Source organism: Ambystoma mexicanum, chromosome 5q (assembly GCF_040938575.1).
Source record: "Ambystoma mexicanum isolate Mex_15411 chromosome 5q, UKY_AmexF1_1, whole genome shotgun sequence".
NCBI lineage: Eukaryota > Metazoa > Chordata > Amphibia > Caudata > Ambystomatidae > Ambystoma > Ambystoma mexicanum.
Genome location: NC_090933.1, coordinates 275,708,046 through 275,723,546, shown reverse-complemented (window position 1 = coordinate 275,723,546; position 15,501 = coordinate 275,708,046). Strand labels below are relative to the sequence as shown.

Below are 15,501 nucleotides of genomic sequence, written 5' to 3'. Positions count from 1 at the left end.
AAGCCCTTACCTGCTAAATCTGCATTCCGGAGTCATTTCTCCAACGGCCCTGAAAAGGAAGACATCGTTTTAAAGGCATTTCGTTTCGATCGCTGCAGCGCTGCGTTTTACTCACCTTTGCAAGGCGCTTCCATCTTCAGCAGCGATCTTCCGGATTCAGCTACGCCCCGGCGCCTAGAGGAAAAAAGACAAGAACAAAGGTGAGAGGGAGAAAAGGAATAAGGAAAGCTCAGTTTCCTTTTAAGTCTTACCTGTTGGATTATTCCCACTGCATTTCGGGTCCTGCCGCTTCCTGGCATCTCCGGACCCCGGCCCCTATGGGGAAAAAAGACAAAGACATTGAATGAACGAATGCAAAGACATTACCTGAGCGCTCATCCAGAACTGTTTCACTTCGGGTCGGCGCCATATCTCCGGCACCCCGGCCCCTAAGGGGAAAAAGACATAAGCATTAGCGCTTGCTGCAATTAGACAACGAACATTATTATTAAGCTTGAACTTTTGAACAGAACTTTTACCGTTTGTGCTTATCCTTCCAGGTATATTTACCCTTGCAAAGCGGGCAAAACCTAAATGGCGTCCTCTCCATAGCTGAGGGTAATAGGTGTGACTACGACCTCGAAAGAGAGGGAGGGGAAAGAGAAAGGCATTCTTAAAGAAAAGAAAGAAAGACCACAAAGCCCCACTCACCCTACTGTGTATGGCCGGCGAGGCCAGGCCACGTGTTCGGCAGCGCCGAAGGATCTCCTCCGCTCGTCCTTCCGCCGAAGAGCTTGCTCGTCGGAGAAACGCCTCTGCCTCGAGGGAGGGATCTATGTTATTCATATTAATAACAAACGACCAAAGGTCGAATAAACTATTTGGCAATGTCTCTCGAGGAGCTCCGCATAAAGGCGACCAGTAGCTGGGCGGAAAAAAACAATCTGAGGGACCTCGACGCGTGAGGGATTGTGGGTACAACGCACGTCACTATAGGGTTAGTGTTACAGACATGCCTTGTCGACGTCCCCTTTTCGACTACGAAAAACAAAATGCAATACTCCGCAGTGACCATTGGATGTCAGACCTATGCACAGCATGTGATTCTAAGCAGATTAACAAACATCAGAAATCTTAATTTTTGGTGAATTAGTAATTCTTTCCAATGCCTCCATTTCAAGTGTAGGCATTGGCAACCAGCCTTTCTGGCTGTCAGACATCTTCGTGGTGCCTACAGCTGGCCATCGGAAAATTAACTCAAGAGGAATTGTTTACTCTTTGATCAATAAGAAATGTAACATTTCCTAACATTCCTAAAGAAAACAACCATCCACAATACAGTCATCAATGACTATGGAACAGTATTGCTGATCTTGCATGCTTAGGAATGCACCATTTGTCCTTAAAGTTCCCATAAAATCCTAGGGAGAATCTTAGTAGACCTGAAAAAATCAGTGCTCCGTTTGTGGCAATTTTTACTGTCCATACATTTGCACTAATATTTTGCTCAGGAACCTGAATCCCCTGTTAATGTTTACTTACTCCTACTCTATTTCTGAACAGCTGGACTGGTCCTATATGTCTAAAAATGTACTACTGACCACTCAATTTCCTCAACATTTCTTGTAAACAACCACTTAACGTCAAATGAAGTTAAAGGCCTTGCACATTCCCATGACTAGTATAACACGTGGTCTAGATAACTATTAAGTACTGCAAATTAAATGTTCTATATTCAGTTTTAACTTTGTTACATTTCTAATTTGTGTTAGAATCCTTTGTACACCAACTGTGCGCCGGTATGTTCCATCGAAAAAAATGTACGTTGCTCGCCATTTAATTTGATATGCCAATTTTGCTCATTGTGCACAAAAGGTTGGGGACTCTTGCTCTATAGGGTAGCTATGAACAAGCAATCAAGGCTTATGCTCTCATGAGGTGATGTGGGCTGGTTCTTAAGTAGAGCGTAGTCCCCAACCACCCACAAAGGAACGTCCACACACTATGTTAGTGATAACACAGTTCTTTATATAAATAAGGTTAAAGTTATGTACACAATAACACACTTTGTGCTCAGCCAATTCTAAAATGATAAACATATACAGTCTCAATGTGGTACCACAATTACCCTTGATTCCATTAAAATGCACCAACTGCTGACAGTTTCAAAATGGCATACAAATCAATATAGCAAAGTTAAACAACAATAGACTTTGGAGGAAAACAAGTTGGTAGACAATTGGCAGAATACTGGACCCCTACCACTAGGCACAGTTCTGTATGAGGATCCCCCCCGCCCTACCTGGGCATCCTGTAAAAATAAAGTATATTATTGACAAGCCCACTCCATATATTGGCCCTCATTACAACTCGGGTGTTAAGGGTTTAACGGCGCCGTCGGCGCCCTTAACCCTTAACGCCCGATTCACATTTTAATGCCTGCTTTTTGCAGGCGTTAAAATGCAAGGCGCTAAGCCACCTTAGTGCCAATTACGGCACCGTAATTTACGGTGCCATAATTAGCGCCTTCCCCACTCCCATTATGCCCTATGGGGCAAAAATGGGAATGGGGAAGGGGCCATTGGTGAATGGGGAATTACCACTCACCTTGTAATGGGGCGGTAATTCCGCCATCCACCATGGCGGAATCGTAACCTTAGCACCATGGTCCTCCGCCAAGGTTGTAATGAGGGCCATTGTCTATTAAGAGTCTTAGTCCTCCTACAAATGTTCAACCAGCCCAATTTACCTGGTTCAGCAGAGTTAGACGTTGGGTCTTCAACGGATCTTTCTTGAGTGACTCCCTTTAAGGCAGGAGCCACGGATCGTCGAGATCCCACGAAGAAAAGGGTGAACAACGGCGGCGAGGCACCAGCTTCGATCCGGGCAGTGCTAGTCGATGATCAGTCGTGGACGTCCTGCGAAGATGAGGCATGCAATGCACCTCGACGATGATAGTTCTTTGCCGCACAGTCAATGAAGAACTTTGTCCCAGCAAGGGCGTCGAGTCATCGGCGAATGGGACGTGCCACGGCTGGCTTCCGGATCTTCGTCGGCGTCTGAGGTCTTCAGGTGGCGGGAAACTCACCAGCGGATTCTCCTCGGTTTGTTGGAGACCTTGACTTTCTCCGGCGGGACAAAGCGGTTGACGGTGATGAGCAAGGGAGTCCTTGATTCAAATGTCTTAGGCAATGGAGCGTTGCGGCTCCGGCTGAGGATCGTCATCGACGGTGATGGACTTCAATGTCCGTGCGCTTCGCTTCATGATTCCGCGGCGGTTTACATCTCCGGTCGGCAGCCTTTCAAGGACTGACTTCCAGGGAGCCTTGCCGAAGGTTGCTGGTGCACGATGATCCATTGTAGCTCGGGAAGAGGTCTCCTAGCCAGGTCCTCTCTTGGATCAGTTCCTTGACAGTCACACAGCTTTCAGATTAGGGAAGGACAGCAGCAGCAATTCTTCTTCCAGCGGACCTCAAAGTTAATTAAGCATCAGTTTCGACTTCAGCTTCTGAACAATTTCCATCATTTAGAGGTACCCAGATACACGGTTTGTTCTCTCGTTCACTCTGCTGGGTTACACTCAGGCAACCAATCATTCAGAAGGGCATTCAGGCAGGCAATCAGGCTCACAGTGCATTCAGGCCAATCAATTCCCTCCAGACACTCACAACAAGAAATGTGTATTGGGACAAGCACCCCGCCATTCAGCAGTCCACACTGCATTCATACCAGTTTCGGGCAGGGTTGTCTCATTCATTGTGTTACATAGTGGAAACCAGACACCCATAACATGAAGTGCATATTGGTCACACACTCCATTCACACAGGTCCCACCCCAAAGGTGTACCCACAAAATACAGTCATGCAGAAGGCTCCAGCCAGTCTGGCCTGGACTTCCCCACAATACCATATATGGAACTTCCACCCAACAGCCAGTCAGGGGAAGGGACAGTCAGGGCTTCCCGGGACTTTGGGAATACAAGGTAACAGGCAATAGGAGACAAGATGGCCCGTGTGGCCTCTTGCTTTCTATCAGGAATCGCCTGATTCAAATGGCAGAGTGTGCATATCCCAAAATGGAGGATACTCCGAGCACCCATCAAATTCAGCATGGAACTGCTACCAACCCATATCATGCTCTGTGGGCCACACACAGGTGCCCAAAACATACACTAGGGGTACAGGTTGTACCCCCACCCATGGGTGCCATAGGGTATCCCAAGGGTTTGTTCATCAAACCAAAAAGAGGAAGAGCTGCACAGCCAGGAGTCCCACATGGACTCCTGTGCAGAAAACAGCACAGAACACTGTTAGGGAGAATTTGCAAACATTTGCTAATTCCCTTCCCCTTAGAGACCCCCAGCAACTTTGCTGGATTTTTGAGGACTTTATTTTTTTACATGGAGAGTGCGACCCTTTTCTCCCACACTCATGTATTTTGATGTGTTTTTTATTCTTGTGTTCTTTGATTATGGAGTTTTAGACAACTTCATAGGCATCATCTTTTCACGTGCGTCACACAGCACCCTCAGTGCAGTGGCACAGGGAAGCCTTTAAGGCTTTCCCAAGGTTTAAATACCATCTCTGGGATAAACTACTGTTTTCCAGAGAAAGTAAAGTGAAATTGACTTTACTAGTCTTTTTAAATTCCTAGACCCAGCACACACTATCTTCCTATAGAGTGCTGGAGAGGTTACCTAGTATCCCGTGTCTAGAAACTCATGTAGCAGTCAAATGCTACCTTTTTCTATCGAAATGGCTTGTGGCAGTGGTTTTACAACCAAGTACCATGATTTTTCCCGCCCACGAACACGGTAGCTAAAAATCGTGGGAGCCATGGTTTTCAAGAGGGCGCCTTAAGCCCTTTTGTTTAAACAGGTCCCGGTCTTCTTTTTTTGCCATTTCTTTTTGGGAAGGTCCTTCTAGAGTTTGTCTCTGCGAGCCAAACCAGGTTTGGTCCCTTTGTTACATCACCTTTGGTGGGCTTCAGGACTGAAGACCGCCTCTGGCGCCCAAGTGTCTGGGGTGAGGAGGAAGTGAGCGAGGTGCCTGAAATCTGCCTGTGCTTAGTCTCCTAGGAGACCGAAATGCACTCTGGCGTGATTGGCTGGCTGCCTGTCCGGCAAAGACAGCCACCCTGCTGGGTGAGTGGCAGCTAGGCTGGAATGAACGGGAGGAAACTGGATAAAAGGCAAGTCTCTTGGCTTGGAAGGCAGAGTCGACCACTGGAACGAAAGAACCGAAGACGAGCTTGAAGAGGACTGCTGCTGTAACTCCTGGACCGTTGGTTTGCCCGGCAAAGCCCTGCTACAGGTCTGAATCGCCAAGTTCATCTTGACAGAGAAGCCCCCACAAGGACGACTTCTCCCTTTGAGTTGGTGGGACCAATCAACTCGAACCGTAAGCCACCTGGATACTCACCTCAGAGCAGGTTGACTTTCCTCTGAGTTCTGCAGGAAACCATAGAACCAGGGAGGGAGACAACAGTTTGTGTGCTTGACTACAGCTACCGGAATCGAAGATTTGCCAGTTACCAGCATTCAGACCAGTCCCAGTGCAGGAGTCCCCCCCCCCCCCCCCCCCCCAACGTCCTCCCTCTTGTCCCCACGACTGAGGCACAGGAACAGCGAGATCTGCAGGAACTGCCAGGAACTGAAATCATCAGCTGCATCTTTTTCTTCAATTGTAAAGGTACTGTAAAACCAGACTGAGTACTTACCTCTTGCGGTGAAAGTGCTTGAAACTTTCCCCAACTCACAGGGCTAATCAGCTTGTGACCCAGCATATAATTTTTCTTGCTACAAATTACTCAGAAGAACTTGTGCCGAGACTTTTCCGTTTCATTACCAGAACTGCTTTATCCTATCCAAGACTTTAGCACATTGACTTTGGCCTAACCTATTGAATCGAATTGACTCTTCTAAAACCCTTTTTTAAAAAAAATGTATGTTGGGGGGTGTTTTGTAGGGGTTGTGGTATGATAGTAAGGGAGGGTACCTCCCCCCTTAATAAACAAAAAACAGGGTTTTTGGCGATGAAAATTCTAATGATGAAAAGTCCAACGTTGAAAAATAGGTCGGCAAAATATTGTAGAACCCTTCTGGTGAACTCTAAACATTTGCACTGTCTAAGAATAACTTGTAACCTTTCAGGTTCTAAATAACCTATGCCTTTTTGCTCCTACTTCAAAGTATTCTGAATGCCATGTTGCTCCTCCTTCAAAGTAGTCTGAATGCCTCAGAAATTTAAAGTGCATAGTACTGAAGTATATTTGTATACTATATGATATTTAACTGCCTCCTTCTAGTGAATGTTTTAGAACTGACTGTTGAATAAATTAATAAGTGTTTAACCAAGAAACCTTGAGTATAAGAGTTTATTTATTAGACCTCTGTGTAACATCATTACAGCTCACATTCCCGCTTGAGATAAGCCTGGTTGCTCAGCTCTGCTACCAAAAACTGTGTAGTACAGACTTATACCAAAGGTTGGTTTTGCTTACACCTGTAGTCTTAGTTGTGTGAAGTGGTCCGCAAGGGTACTGCATACAAACTCTGCCTAACAGAGGGGTGAGTAGGAGGAGCGTGAAGAGGGGAGGAGTGTGCGAGTAGTAAGAGAACACCGGAAGGAGAAAAGGGGAGAGAGAGTGAGGGAGAAAGGAGAGTGGGAGGAGAGTAGAAGGTAGGGCGAGAAAGAATAGAACATCAGGACGAGGAGTAGAAGGGCGTGAAAGGAAAAGACCAAGTGGGACCAGAGTGTCTGGAAGGCACCTATTCTTATAAAGGCTATATTGTGGGGCCTAGGTTAGGATTCACCTATATTGTTCGCAGGGGGAGTTAAACAGAAAGGGCGTTTGCTCTTCGGCCATCACAAGCAGACGGACATAATTGTAAACAGTAGGGGTTACCCATCCTGGGGTTGAGAACGCATGGTCTAAGGAGGGATCTGCCTACACGAGACAAGAAAGAGTTGCAGCCCTTAGCGAGCCCCTTTGAAAATCCTCAAATAAAAACCCTTCACAGTCTATGACAGTTGCTGGGTTCTTGTGGCCATCTGTCAATGCGCTCTTCAAATTTCTACATAACGATACACCCAGTTATTGTTGGCAATTGCAGGTTTGTTCCTTTAGCATATTAACTCTCTTCGCCACTCAATCATTAAGTCAAAGAAAACCAAAAGAACACGTATGATTCAAAGTTATTTCAGTTACCTGTGAAGTTTTCTTGTGGTTGGTGAGGCTCTTGTGACACAGTAAGATATTCACTGAGATCTTGTGGATTGAGTACAAAGAGTCCATCAAGGATTCCATCAACTGCAGTCTGTAGATCGGGCTCCACATTCGATCGAAACTGAGAAAAGAACTCAACCGCACCGATTTCAACCAAACACTGGGCTGCAGATGGATGCTAAATCAGGAAATAAATAAATTGTTTCATGTGTACGTATGTACAATTTCAAATGTACAACTTGAATTATGCTTTCCTATGGAATAAAGTTTTGTTTAATGTGCACATGGTTAGGCAGACCACAATGATGTAGATCTCAAAACATGGCATAAGACGACAGAAATGGGCAGTCAAATGCCTTCACTATTCCTATTCACTTAACTACTTCTGAAATGCATACTGTAAGGAACTCATGGTTGCAACAGTAAAGACAGACAAGTGATCACAGTTCAGGGGTGTTTATTAAAATATACAAATGCGTGAGAAAAACGCCTAATCTAAACCTAAATCTAAGATGGGAACAAGCTACAACCATCGGTCCTAGTGCCAATCCTTACCACTAAGTTACAAATCTAGTGTGGGATAATGTTGACCAGAAAAGAAGAACAAGTTACTTCTTACCTTGTAACGTTCTTTCGACGGGATGTTCCTCCGACGTATTCCTCATCTTAGATCTTAGATATCTCCTTCCAGCTCAGCTGGCCTCGGAAAATCTTTTCTCTAGAGGGCGCTGCGCGTCGACGTCCTCCGAGTCGATGTCCTTCGACAGCCGCTGTATCGACGTCGACGTCATCCTGCCTATAAAGGCCGCGCGCAGCATCCGTTGCTCAGTTCCGTTTTGTAGCCCACAATAATACTTTCTGGACTAACTAATCACCCTGAAGGAGCGTAAGCTGCAACAACAAGGGAAGTAGAACTGCGGGGATGGATGGGAGGGTCGATGAGGAATACGTCGGAGGAACAGCCCGTCGAAAGAAAGTTACAAGGTAAGAAGTAACTTGTTCTTCGAAGGGATTGTGTCCTCCGACGTATTCCTCATCTTAGATAGGCTCCCATATCAGTATTCTATTATCGGAGGAGGGAGTACTGACTTCACGCTGTCTTCTATTGATGAATAGAATGCAGTACAGCCCTTCCAAACCTAGTCTCTTGACTGGAGGAGGAATCCAGATTGTAAAAACGTGTAAAGGTATGGACAGACGACCATGTAGCGGCCACACATATGTCTTTAACCGGCACGCCTCTTTTGAGGGCCGATGAAGCTGCAATACCTCTGGTCGAGAGAGCCCTAAGGTTTTGAGGGGGCTCCTTCCCTGCCAGTTTATAACATTCCAGAATGGCTAGAATGATCCATCTGGAAATGGTCTGCTTAGTTATTGGTAACCCCAGCTTGTGACCTGTGTAACCTACAAACAGCTGGTCTGCCTGTCTTATCCTGGCCTGGCTAGTCTACTAATGTAAAAACGTAAAGCCCTCCTAGGGTCTAGCCTGTGTAACCTCTCTTCCTCTTTCCCCGGGTGAGGAGGGGGGATAGAAAGATGGTAGGGTAATCTTCTGAGTGATATGGAATTCAGAAACCACCTTTGGGAGGAAATTAGGCTTCACTTGCAGGACAACTTTGTCTTTGTGAAATATAGTATGAGGGGGTTTACAAGAAAGAGCTTGTAATTCGCTCACCCTTCTAGCAGATGTAAGTGCTATTAATAAAACAGTTTTAAGGGTAAGGAATCTTAACGAACAAGAATGGAGAGGTTCGAAAGGTGTACCCATCAGGAAAGTTAGTACTAAGTTTAAATCCCATAGGGGAACTTGGAATGGTCTTGGGGGATAAACATTGGTTAACCCCTTTAGAAACTGTATTACCAAGGGTAATTTGAAATAGGATGGTTCTTCCGCAGTACGCTTAAAGATGGATAGCGCTGCGAGATAGCCCTTAATGGTCCCAACTTGAAGGCCTGAATTTGCCAAATATAGTAGGAAGGACAAAACCATTGGTGTACCACATGAAAAAGGGTCGATATTCTGTTCTCTACACCAGCTGCAAAATCTGTTCCAATGGCAGCGGTATAAAGACTTTGTTGCTGGCCTCCTTCCCGAAAGCAACACCTCCATAACATCCATCAGGGAGGTCCCAATCCTTGTACCTCAGCCTTTCAGAAGCCAAGCGTGAAGGTTGAGGGTTTTGATGTCTGGATGGAGAACCTGACCTCCCTTCTGTGAGAGCAGGTTCTCTCTGAGTGGAAGTCGAACTGGAGGGCAGATGGACAAGTCTAGAAGGTCCGGGTACCACGTTCTCCTGGCCCAATCCGGGGCAATTAGGATCATGGTTCTCCAGAATCTTCTCAACCTCCTGATCATTTGAGGAATGACAGGGACCGGTGGGAACCCGTACAGAAGCGGAAACTCCCAGTCCACTATGAACGCGTCTCCCAGAGCTCCTCTCGGGGGAAATTCCCTTGAGCAGAACAGGTCGCATTTCCTGTTTAGGCTGGTGGCGAACAGATCTACCTGAGGGGTTCCCCAAAGGGCGAAGATCTCTTGAAGGACTTCCTGAGCTAGCTCCCACTCGTGGGAGACTGTGTTCTGCCTGCTCAGCGCGTCCGCTGTCAAGTTCTTCTCTCCGGCTAGGTGAACTGCCGATAGAGAGATTCCTTCTTGGATTGCCCAAAACCAGAGCTGCATCGCCTCTCTGCACAGGGGTAGTGATCCTACGCCTCCTCTTTTGTTGAGGTAATGCATGGCCACTGTGTTGTCCGTCATTATCAGGACATTCTTTCCTTGTACAGATGCCAGAAAAGCCTTCAGCGCAAGTCTGATGGCTCTCAGCTCTAACAGGTTGATGTGTAGTCTGGACTCCGATGGAGACCAACGACCGCTGATGGTCAAGTCGTTGGCGTGGGCTCCCCACCCCATGAGTGAGGCATCCGTGACTACTGTTATCTCCGGCCAGGGTTGCCAAAACTGTTCTCCTTTCAGAATGTTCTCCTGACAGGCCCACCACTGAAGGTCTCGAGCCACCCAGCCGGGAACCTGAAGAAGATCTGTCATTCTCCCTGAGAATTGTGACCACTGAGTCCTCCGTGCCCACTGGAGGGATCTCATTCTCAGGCGAGCCTCTGGCAGGATGCTATGAGGCCTAGCAACCTCAAAAAGTCGAAGGCTGGGAGACGTTGGGCATGCTGAAACTTGGTAACCATCTGTAGAATATCTTGAGCCCTCACCTCTGGTGGCGAGGCTTTTCCCAGGGAAGTATCCAGGATCGCTCCTATGAACTGGAGTCTCTGCGATGGTATCATTTGTGACTTCTTTAAATTGAGGGAGAAGCCCAGTCTGTGAAGGAAGTGGCACATGTGATTTAGCTGGATCTGAGCTTGTTCCGGAGAAACAGCCCTGATCAACCAATCGTCCAGGTAGGGGTAGACGTGAATCCCTTCCCTCCTTAGACTTGCAGCCACTACCGACATTAACTTGGTGAAGACCCTCGGGGCGGAGGTCAGCCCAAATGGCAGCACTCGAAATTGATAGTGAGAGTTGCCAATTGCGAACCTCAGGTATTTGTATGAGATGGATAGGCACATGGAAATAAGCGTCCTGAAGGTCCAGAGATACCAACCAGTCCTGAAACTGAAGGGCCTGGAGGATCTGAGAAAGAGTGACCATCTTGAATTTGTCTTTTCTGAGGAATTTGTTCAATTCTCGCAAGTCCAAGATGGGTCTCATTCCCCCGTCTTTGTTTGGAATGAGAAAGTAAGGGGAGTACCAGCCCTTGTTCCTCTCCGCTACAGGTACCGGTTCTATGGCACCTTTCTCTAGCAGGTCCCAAATTTCCTGCAAGAGGAGCGGATCTGGAGCTTTCTGAGAGCTGATCCCCGGTGGATGACTGAGGTATACGTAGGAAAGGCAGGCAGTAACCTTGGGCAACTGTTTCCAATGCCCAAGCATCTGACGTGATAGCCTGCCATACCGTCAGATGTTGAGTCAACCTGCCTCCTACAGGTGTCCTGTGAGGGAAGTCCTCAGAGTGGTTTTGGGGCGGCTGATGCAGATGCCGATGGTAAAGAGGCACCTGCTGTTGCTGCGGCTTTTGAATATCTACCCCGTCCACCTCGGTAGTTCTTCTTTGACCCCTTTGAGCCGGTCGTCCTCTACCTCTTCCGAATGCGGAGTAGAAGCGAAAGGACTTGCCCCTCGCAGAGGTTCCTGTGGGACGAAAAGGAGTCTGACGGATTGCAGCTCCTAGGGATTTTGCTGCTGCTTTTGAAGTTTGCAGTTTCTCTAAACTGTCATCCGCCTTTTTCCCGAACAAAGAAGAGCCATCAAATGGCATGTTCAAGAGCCTGGCTTGCACATCTGGGGCAAAACCCGACTTTCTCAACTAAGCGAATCTCCTGGTTGATGTACTTGCCGCCATTGCTCTGCTGATACTGTCAGCCGAATCAATGCCCGTCTGGATGGATTCGCACATAGCGTCTTTACCGTTCTGTATAATATTCAGGAACGCATCCCTTTCTTCTCCCTCCGGGATGCAGTCAGCCGCTGTAGAAGCACACTCCCAAAGTGTATGGCTGAACCTAGCAAGGGTGCAAGTAGCATCAACAGATTTTAACGCCATGCTACATGCTGAAAAGACTTTCTTTGCCATAGCATCATATTTTTTATCGTCCCTGTCCTGTGGGACGGTAGGATAAGCCGTCTTGACATCGGTAGAGGATGCTGCCTGTACCACCAGACTTTCTGGGGATGGGTGTTTAGACAAAAACTCTGGGTCTGTAGAAGATACCCTGTACTTTGTAGACAGTTTTTTATTTACTGCTGGTACTACACATCTGGGGTTTCCCAGTTTGTCATGATCTTTCTCTGAAGAGCTTTATGAAAAGGCACCACAGGATCCTCCTGTGGGCCTTTGTCAAGAATATCCGTGAGGTCATCTTGTTGGAAAGATTGTGAAGGTGCAGACCACCCCATGAACTCTGTAATCCTGGCCATTAAGGCTCTGTAGGGGGTTTCAGCATGCTCCCCCGGGTCTGGTTTAGCAAACTCCACCTCAGGGGAAGTGTCTAACCCACTTGCCTCATGTAAAGAATCATGAAGATCCTTTAATCTGCGCTCTTCAGAGGAAAATTCCTCTCTAACTGGGGTTACAGGTCCCTGTAACTCAAATGTGTCTTCCTGTTCAGACAAATCACCCTCTTCTAAAATTGAGGATATAGTTCTCAATTGTTCTGAACTCATAAAGGGAGTAAATCCCATTTCCAAGGCAGAGGGTGCCGAACTTGTCATTATTGGCCTCGAAAACGTCGATGTCGTCGACGCCGACGTGGAAGGCTTCGAGCGTGGCGTCGAAAACAAAGGCGGAGGCCTTGAAGACCTCGACAGAATTGGAATTCTACACGACAATATCGAAGCCATCGACGTCGAGGGCCTGGGGATAGTCACTGGATGTGTGGTAACCGTGACTTTTCCTGGCGTCGACGCCGGTGTCGAAGCCGGCGTCGAGTCGACAGACCCGTGTGTCGAAGGTATCTTCGACAACGGCGTCAAAGACATCGACCTCGACGGAACCTTCGTCGACAGAACCTTCGAGGAAGGTTTGGAGGTCATAGTCCTGCTCGAGGGTTCGAGACGCGCTCGAGAGGTTTCTTTCGCCGGGTACTGCGACTCGCGGCGTTTTTGACCTTCGGGTCTTTCGACCAGAGCATCGCTCTCGGCAGTCTTCGAGGGGGTCGAGGCTGCTTTCTCGAAGACGCTCATCATATTTTTTCGGAATTCCTCCCATTCAGCCCGGGAACTATGTTTCGTGGGGCAAGGGATTCTTTTTGGCGAAACAGAGGAAGAGGAAGACGGAGAAGGGGATCTTCGACGTCTCCTCTTCGAGTGCTTCGATCTCGAGGAGTGATGAGACCCACTCCGAGACCTGGAGCGCGAATGGTGACGAGGAGACGAATGTCTCGACTTCGTCGACGAAGAAGCTTTAAAAGTCTTACCTTTCTCCAGCTTTCCCCTACGCTCCTTCAGGGCCTTAGCTGTCATGGACATACAGTCCTCGCACTCCGAACAATGGTGTTCAGCTCCCAAACACCACAGACAAATTCTGTGAGGATCGGTCAATGACATCTTTTTCCCACAATCTCGACATTTCTTGAAGCCGGATCGAGGAGTTGTCGGTTCCGACGAGGAAGCCATCGAGTACGGATCGAATAACTCGAGGTAAATAGGATTAATCTGACTAAGAACTGAGCAACGGTATTCCGAGGCACTGAGTAAGCGCGGAAAAACGGAACTGAGCAACGGACGCTGCGCGCGGCCTTTATAGGCAGGATGACGTCGATACGGCGGCTGTCGAAGGACATCGACTCGGAGGACGCCGACGCGCAGCGCCCTCTAGAGAAAAGATTTTCCGAGGCCAGCAGAGCTGGAAGGAGATATCTAAGATCTAAGATGAGGAATACGTCGGAGGACACAATCCCTTCGAAAGAAGTGTTCACAAAATGATAAATCCGGATGGTATAGCTGGGGTCTCCCTTCCCCACGTTTTAGCACGGCACAAGGCGGGACTCCTGAGCACAACACACAACTGGGCTTCTCCAGCACGAGGTTACTGTTATTTTCTGTGATATCAGGACCTTCTGTGGCCAAGTCTCTTTCATACAAAGTCTGTCTCAAAGGGCCTGATGTGTCAACAATAAATAACAAAAAAAAGTTCCTTGCTGTAATCCTTTACGTTGGGTGAGGACTCTTCACCCCTCATCGAGGCTCCAATCCATTTTGACAATGTTAGCCTCCCTCTGTCGGGTTCACTACGGTCTTTCACTCTTTATAGTTTCACCTGTAATGTTCAGGGGTCTCAATGGGCCTCATTAAAAGTTTGCCGGCCTGAAAACAAGGGTGCCGGTAAGCTCACCGGCACCCTTGTTCCCCGACCGGCAAACTAGGAGTCTAACCCTCCCGGGTGAAGTGGCTACGGTGGGCAGACCGGCACTGGAAGAGCTGGCACCGTTAACAACGATGCCGGTGCTTCAGAGTACCCACCCCCATAGAGTCCTAAGGGACTCTATTGGAATGGGGACTTATATTTTACCGGCGCCCGACTTCCCAGGCCGCCGGACTTGTAAGCTCTGGATGGCACCGACAGGGTTACCGCCGGACTCGTAATGATGCCCAATGTCTTTTTAATCAATCATTCACTGTGGTCATCCCTCAGCCGGGTTGACTCTTGTCAACACGATGTTCACAGGGTTATTACGAGTCACCCCGACTTGCAGGCATCCCTCAGCCGGGTTCATATTTGCCAGATACACCATTCACTTTTCTTTATCACAATGCAGGATTCATTTCCCTTAGCTTACCTCTTGACAACGTGTCAAAGTCTTTTGATTGTACAAGGAGTTTTACTTGACCATTTTGACCGCTTATGTCGGGCTCTACTAGGGCCTCCTGGTATCCGTAGTTTCAACAAAAGGGGACCAGCCAGAGTCTTTCGAATGAGCGCCCATGTGGCACCGGACAACTCTGCAGCTGGTCTTTCCTTGGGCTTTCTTAAAATTTCAGTAACACACAAGTTCTTTGCTCACAAGTTCTTTCAATTCAGATAATGTTGCTGTTTGCAACCTTCACTCAACAGCAAACCTTTCGGTTTACTATCAGTTCTCCCTCCGACTCACCAGCTGTGCTGAGCTCCTTGGTATTTGTCTCTGGAGACCAGGACGGTTCCACGATAGCAAGCACGTCTCCCAGCCTTGGTGTTCAGTGCGGGAGGACTCCATGCACCGTTGACATCTGTTATGCCACACGCCAGCTGTAGTTCCTGGTCGCAGGAATCCTTTCACAGAGGCTTTGCAGGTCTGGGTCAAAAAAGGCAAGGGCACTTACCTCCTTGTCAGGTGTGTGTAGTTATTGTCAATTGCCTTACTCTGCCGGACCCTTGTGTTGGGACATGTCAGGTAAACAGCTCTGGAGTTAGTCTGTTGTATTTCACGGTGTAAGAAAGTGTTTGTGTCGGAAAGGGGGGGAGGGAGGGTAGAGCTTCTAAATATCCTACGGGGTAGGATGGAGTAAAGGTGTTATAAGGAAGAGGTTACCGCATCTCACCCGTCAGTGTCCAACTTCCACTCCCCGAGGACCATCGCCCCCCCCATCCAGGATCCAGGTGATCCTCCACCAGTGGTCCACCCCCAGGTACTGGATCCAAAAAGCGATGGCCGTGTCCTGGCCACCTGGATGACAGATCTGCAGGGACTAGCGGTTGAGACACCATCAGGTTTCCCACAATACCCTCCATAACAAGCTTTCCTTTAAG

The 15,501-nt window shown here is 47.9% G+C and overlaps 1 protein-coding gene across 1 annotated transcript in view; it reads right to left on the bottom strand.

Annotated features, from left to right (window-relative positions):
* Positions 1-15,501, bottom strand: part of RTTN (rotatin) — a 2,784,523-nt gene that overhangs the window by 2,664,167 nt on the left and 104,855 nt on the right. Inside the window, exon 4 of the mRNA XM_069620779.1 lies at positions 7,190-7,385. Within this exon, the coding sequence (XP_069476880.1) occupies positions 7,190-7,385 (196 nt within the window). The remainder of the gene's footprint in view (positions 1-7,189; positions 7,386-15,501) is intronic.